Consider the following 7,140-nt stretch of genomic DNA (forward strand, 5'->3'; position numbering starts at 1 on the left):
ATAAAATTTAAGTAAAAATTATTTCAGTCATGATTTAAATTCGAGTTCTCTTCCTTAATTAAAATTCATTAACAACTTAAATTCAGTCATTTAATTATAACATAATATATTTTAAGAATATCTATTTTACAAATGTTATATTAATTTACGGTTGAATAAATTGATGTCATATCTACCTAACGTTAACATAATATGTTTATATCTATTATATATTAAAAATAATACATTATATATATATGCCCAAGTAATATATGTTTAAGTTGTTATAGTATTTGATATATTATATACCAATTTAGAGATTTTACAACAAAAAATTACCATATAAAAATGCATTAAAAATTATCAGTAGATTACAATTGCTATTTTTTTAATTAAATAAACTTTAAAGCAAAATTAAGTATTGTTTATTTTAAATTTTAAGTGTGATATAGAATTCGATTGAATAACTATTTAAATGACCTGGATTATTTGATATTAACGGAATTGATCAAACAATGTTCGCATTGTTAGTCGTTAACGTTATTACGCTAGAAAAAAAAAATAAGGTCGATCCAAGACATTAATTTTATTATAAAGTAGTTTAAAGTTAATAGTAATATTTTAGTAAAATTATTAAAAAATATTTTTGTTTATATATAATATTTCATTTTTAATTGTTAAATTAATTAATTAATTTTGATATTTGTCGAGGCAATCTAAATTCAAATAAAATTTTATTAGTTTTAGATTTAAAAATATTAAAATATTAGCTTTTTTATTAAATAAAAAATATATTTTTATAGAAATTAAATCGATTACTTGGAATTCTTTATCTCTAAACTCGCCCTAATACCGAATAAGTCGTTGCATGCCACCATATGAACAGTAACAACATACTAAGTACAATTATCTCTCATTTTCTAAAACAACAGAAATTTTTAAATGTAAAGATTAAATTAAATAACTTTGCTCTCATCTTCTAAAAAATAAAACTTTGCTCTCATTTTAAATCTAAAGATTAAATTAGATAAACAAAGAGCAACTTCATATTTTGTCCGTCAGTTTAGAGTTAACGGTATTTTCATATTTTAATAACAATAAATTTATGATTATTAATTTATAATGCTTAACTTTTTTTAAGTTATCAATTTTTTTTTTAAATATTACTTCTTTTGTTGTATGTATATGAGATATTTTATTTTAAAATAAATACTACTATTTTTACCTTATTTATAAGAGACAATTAAGTTATAATTTTGTCAACAAAAATTATTCTATTTGATATATTTTATGGATCAAATCATATATTTAATAATGTGTAATGATCCAAAAATTTACATGTATATTTTAAGTGTCCAAATTCTAAAATTATTTTTTAATTCCATTAGACATTCCTCTTTATATTATATGTGCGTAGATTAGTATTGAACGGTGCTCTCATAGTCAAATGTAAAATTATCATCTAATATATAATCTAGAAATTTTTTTTATAAATTTGATCGAAGGAAGTAGTCAAATTTTGTATAGAAAAATATATTTATATTAAAAAAATGAATAATTATTAATTGTGACAAAATTATGAAAACAAATTATATAAATTTATAGGATAATTGTCGTTTAATATTTGCTAATATATTAAAGGGACATGTTATCTGTGTACACGAATTAACTTAACCAAATGGTTTGCATAGTATAAATCGTATGCTATAGATTAGTATATGTAGATATTCATTGCATCATATGAATTGGTACGTGTATATAATTAAAATTTATTTTACTAATTTTTTTAATTATTAAAATTATATTTTTTTATTAAGCTCTATTTTTAATATTAGAACAATTAGAACATGAATCTCTCCAAAACACAATCCTAAATGGTCTAGACCAAATATTGTAGACCAAATTATATCCAAATATCTATTATAAAAGAAATCCGATGGAATAATTTAAAAAAAAAAATTACAAAAACAACTACTATAATTATAAAATAAAATAAATTTTTCAATCTAAATTCTAATAAATTTTTAATTATAAAAATTACAAAGAAAAAGTTGATATACTATCTTTCACTAAAAAAAATTGTAAATTTACATTACAATTTAAAATTCTTATATCTAATATAATATTATATTTTTTATTTATTTATTAAAATTTTAAAATTACGTCATTCCTTAGTTGCATTCAAAATTATATCATTTACCATCACCACCAATCCATCTCAATATTATTTACGTTTATCGTTTTTAATTATTTATATTATGTATTTAATTTTTATTATTGTTATAAAAATTTAAGTTTAATTTTATTTTAAATTTAAATTAAAATAATGTATAATAATATTAATTAAAATATTTAAATTAATATTTTAAGTTGTAATAAAATTAAATATAAAAAAAAATATTAATTTATAAATTAAAGTTATGTAACCTAGTATGTTTGTAAGAGTTAAATAAAATAAAGATGAATGAGTTATATGACATTGACCCTTTTTAATGAACTAATATTATCTATTTTATATGAACGAATTTTGAATTTTTTGATTGAACTTTAATTCACCATGTAATAAGAGCCCGGTTCAATTCCACTTTTTTTTTTTTTGTATTCCATTTTCTTTGTAAATATAACATATGTTCGAGAAAGTAAAGTGTATCTAATACGTAAAGAGAACTAAAACCACTTTTATTATGAAGTATTTTAAAGTCAATAATATTTACAATATGAGATATTTTATTTTTTTAGTCTAAAATTCTTAATAATTTATAATTAAAAAAAATACTGTAAATTTTACTTTATCTATAAACGACGAGTTATAATTTTCTTAATAAAAATTAATCTATTTGATATATTTTATGGATTAAATTATAGCCGATAGTACTTTATATATTTCTAATTCCATTAAACATTCTTCCTTATCTTTTCTATATACATAGACATGAGTATAGAATGGTGTTCTCAAAGTCAAATATAAAATTGTATTTTGTAAAAAAATATATATATATATTTATGTTAAAAAAAATTGAAAATTGAATAATTATTAATTGTGATAAAGTTGTGAAAACAAATTATATAAATATATAGGATAGTTGTTGTTTAATATATAGTGATCGGTGATCAACTTTGAATATAGATATTATGGTGTATGTTGTTATAATTTTGGAATTTATAACTGATGTATTTTATGAGTTGAATTGTGGTTGTTGGACTATCTTTGTCAAGATATATGTTTGAGTATAATATATGAAGGTGACATGTTATTTGTGTCTCTTTTCTTGTTACACAACTTATGACATGCATTAATATTTATATCATGTATTTAACATTTAATATTTATTATTGTTATAAAAATTTAAGTTCAATTTTATTTTAAATTTAAATTAATATAATATATAATAATATTAATTAAAATATTTAAATTAATATTTTAAATTATAATAAAATTAAATTTAAATAAAATATCAATGTATGAATTAAAATTGTAGAACCTACCAAAATTGTTAAGAGTTAAACCATTGGCCTGAAACATAAATGACTTGATTCAAAATGATGCGGTTGATCCTATTTAATCGACCCGTATTTGAGATGGACCAACTTAATTCACTCACCGTAAATTAAGAGCAAAAATACCGTTTCAATTGACTTGTTCCACTCAAAGTTCCATTTTTTGTAACTATATTTTACTATATTTGTTGCACTTAAATAGAGCTTCATAACTAACTAACTATACTTCCTCAAATGACTGAACAACTTATTATGATCCGTTTCCATCGTTAACTATACTATTTAATCTCTATTGTTTAGAATTATCGTTACAATCAGTGTTAATTAATTTGTTACAAATTTCGATTCTCTCGTTTCTCTTCATCTATTCTTTTTTTTTTTAATTTAAAGGATTGAGGTTTGATTAGTGTGAGTGTTGTTGATTAAAAAAGTTTGAACCATAAATGACAAAAAGTGTCAACGATAGTGAAATATGTTATTGTTGTGAAAAATTAGCTTTTGTAGTTGCTGCAACTTTCTCTTCTCACTCACCAGAATTTGACACTATTCCTGAGGAGTTCACTTTATCTGTCACCAAGTTTCGCAAAAGGTTCTTTTTCTTTGTTTTTAATGCATTCATTCATCAATGTGTTTGCAATATCTATATGTTTTTTTAATGAATTTATATTTTGTGTATATGTTGAATCATGAATACAATATCTAATGGTTTTCTTGTATGTTTGTGTGTCAGATGGAACCAACAGAATCGGTCACCCCGTCCGCCATTAATTCCGTTAGTATCGAACCAGTCGAGGTCAGTTAGTTATTCTTAGGATATGACATTGTTGATTAAAATGAAGAAGTTGTCAATTATTATATGTTAATAGTATGTTTGGTTTTATTATAAATAAAAAATAAAATAGGTAACAGAAGGAAATGATAGATGTGAAGAAGTGGGGAAGAGTAGAGGAGGATGGAAAATGGCATATATCTTGCTAGGTAGGTACTCTAAAAACTATTAATCATTAATTTCTTAATTCATCATTATATATATACATTACATAGTAATTGTAATTAAATGCAGCTAATCAAGCATTGGCAACACTAGCATTCTTTGGAGTTGGAGTGAACTTGGTTCTGTTCCTAACAAGAGTCCTTAGACAAGACAGTGCTGAAGCTGCTAATAATGTCAGTGTGTGGACTGGAACTGTTTACATTTTTTCACTTTTGGGAGCATTCCTTAGTGATTCTTATTGGGGGAGATACTTAACTTGCACTATCTTTCAGCTATTCTTTGTTCTGGTATGCATGCTACTATCATGTTTCTTTCTTTTCTTATGTATACATACATTGTACCTTATAGTTGTTCAACAATTAATTAGTTGATTAAACATTAATGAAATTGAAGACATGCATTAATAGTTTTTCATTTGATAGGAAAATGTTAGTGGTCAGTTAATGAAATTGAAGACACGCATATTAGTTGTCAGTTACAAGTAACCACAAGATTTGGATCCTCTCCTTAACATTTTCAAATGTGTAGGAGACATTCAAATTATGTGAAGATGATTCAAATTTGTAAAAAAATAAGCAGATTTGATTTTTTTATAAATATGGACTATCTAGTCTTAATACTTATCTAGTCTTAATACTTATCTAGTCTTAATCTAACGGGTCAATGTACTTTTGAGATGACAGCAAATTCAAATCCTTAGTTGTTATATTAGTATTTTCTCTATTGTCGAGATTTGAATCACTAGTCCTTTAACTCCTCAAACTCCACCAACCCTTAATACAGCTATGAGACATGCATTAATATGTTGTTTTTGTACATTATAGTTGTGTTGTGGAACCAATACTGAATATGCAGGGGTTGGGGGTGTTGTCTTTGACGTCTTGGCTGTTGTTGATAAAACCTGAAGGTTGTGGTAATGAAGAAATCAAATGCAGAGAAGCAACCTCATTGGGAGTAAACATATTCTACTTATCTATATATATGGTTGCATTTGGATATGGAGGTCATCAACCTACCTTAGCAACTTTTGGAGCTGATCAATTTGATGATAAGACTATTCATGAGAGTAATTCTAGAGAGGCTTTCTTCTGTTACTTTTACTTTGCACTCAATGTTGGATCACTCTTCTCCAACACCATTTTGGTTTATGTTGAGGATTCCGGTAGGTGGACGTTGGGTTTCGGTGTCTCCCTAGCCTCTGCTATTGTCGCCTTGATTTCGTTCTTAGCAGGATCGAAAAAATATCGATATGTTCAGGCATATGGGAATCCTGTAATAAGGGTAATACAGGTATTTGTTGCTTCTGTTAGGAAGTGGAAGGTTCAACCTGTCAAGGATGGCCAACTTTATGAGGTTGAAGGCCTTGAATCTGCCATCAAAGGTAGCAGAAAGATTATGCACACCCAAAAGTTGAGGTACATATGCTATTATCGGATTTGAATTAAAAATAGTTTTATACAGACATCTAATAATATATTGATTTTTACAATGTGTCGCTATGATAAAGTATGAAATAAGATGTAAGTGTATAGTTTTAAACTCTTATAATAAGATATATGCAATTGTATGTTGAATTATTGAAGCTTAGTTTTTATCCTTTATGTATGTTGAGTTGAGCAGTTGTCTGGACAAGGCAGCAACACTGACAGCGAAAGATGGGAATGATCCCGAGAATCATTGGCGGCTTTGCACAGTAACTCAAGTCGAGGAAGCGAAATGTGTGGTTAGAATGTTTCCAGTTTGGCTTTGCACTATTATTTACTCAGTTGTATTCACACAAATGGCTTCTCTTTTTGTTGAGCAAGGTGATGTGATGAATAACAAGGTAGGAAAGTATCACTTGCCAGCAGCCACCATGTCAGTGTTTGATATATGCAGTGTCCTTTTATGTACCGGAATTTATCGCAGAATCCTTGTTCCCTTGGCCGGAAAATTAAGCGGTAATCCTAAAGGACTAACCGAGCTTCAAAGAATGGGAGTTGGCCTAGTTATCGGAATGTTAGCAATGGTTGCAGCCGGTGTGACAGAGCTTGCAAGGCTCCAACATCTTAGTCCAGGGGAGAAGGCTAGTTCTTTGAGTATATTCTACCAAATTCCACAGTATGTTCTTGTTGGTGCTTCAGAAGTTTTCATGTATGTTGGTCAATTGGAGTTCTTTAATGGACAAGCACCTGATGGAATAAAAAGCTTTGGAAGTTCACTTTGCATGGCTTCAATTTCACTTGGAAACTATGTTAGCAGCTTCATGGTGAAAATGGTGACAATAATCACTGCGACTGGCGAGAAACCGGGTTGGATACCAAATAACTTGAATATGGGACACATGGACAGGTTTTTCTTCCTCATTGCAATTCTAACTGCTCTTGACCTTGTTGTCTATGTGTTCTGTGCTCGGTGGTACACAAGCGTCAATATCAATGTCAATGGTAGTGAAGATATCGAAAATCAAGAGGATGACGATGCGATTAATAAAGTTTGATTGATTTGAAGGCAAGCCTTTCAAGGATTGATCCCTTTTGGTGACAGGAAGCATGACCAAATCAGTTTGAGAGAATTGAAAGATTATTTTGTGGGGTGATTGCTCTCTTGGTGGCAAATTGGTATTTTTGGTTTGGATAATTTTGTTTTAGTTTTTGAGTAGCTAGGATGTTAAATTTGGCATGTAGGGA

At 26.9% G+C, this 7,140-nt stretch overlaps 1 protein-coding gene across 2 annotated transcripts; it reads left to right on the plus strand.

Moving 5' to 3' along the window:
* The first annotated feature begins 3,886 nt into the window (after positions 1-3,886).
* LOC101513234 (protein NRT1/ PTR FAMILY 7.1-like) lies at positions 3,887-7,134 on the plus strand. Of its 2 annotated transcripts, none has more exons than XM_012713285.3 (6): positions 3,887-4,106; positions 4,208-4,270; positions 4,380-4,455; positions 4,541-4,758; positions 5,327-5,886; positions 6,092-7,134. In XM_012713285.3, exons 1-6 carry the CDS (start codon positions 3,921-3,923, stop codon positions 6,948-6,950), a joined length of 1,962 nt encoding a protein of 653 aa, XP_012568739.1. In that variant the 5' UTR covers positions 3,887-3,920; the 3' UTR covers positions 6,951-7,134. The 2 variants fall into 2 exon arrangements, with proteins under 2 accessions (XP_012568739.1, XP_004491684.1); XM_004491627.4 differs by having other exon boundaries at positions 3,944-4,066.
* Positions 7,135-7,140: the final 6 nt, after the last annotated feature.

Source organism: Cicer arietinum, chromosome 3 (genome assembly GCF_000331145.2).
Source record: "Cicer arietinum cultivar CDC Frontier isolate Library 1 chromosome 3, Cicar.CDCFrontier_v2.0, whole genome shotgun sequence".
In the NCBI taxonomy this organism is placed as follows: domain Eukaryota; kingdom Viridiplantae; phylum Streptophyta; class Magnoliopsida; order Fabales; family Fabaceae; genus Cicer; species Cicer arietinum.

Excerpts from the sequence above, each read along its gene's own strand:
- LOC101513234 (XM_012713285.3), top strand. The coding sequence starts at position 3,921 with ATGACAAAAAGTGTCAACGATAGTGAAATATGTTATTGTTGTGAAAAA. Across the intron at positions 4,271-4,379 it reads TTAGTATCGAACCAGTCGAG|GTAACAGAAGGAAATGATAG; the intron begins GTCAGTTAGTTA and ends AAAATAAAATAG. Across the intron at positions 4,456-4,540 it reads AATGGCATATATCTTGCTAG|CTAATCAAGCATTGGCAACA; the intron begins GTAGGTACTCTA and ends AATTAAATGCAG.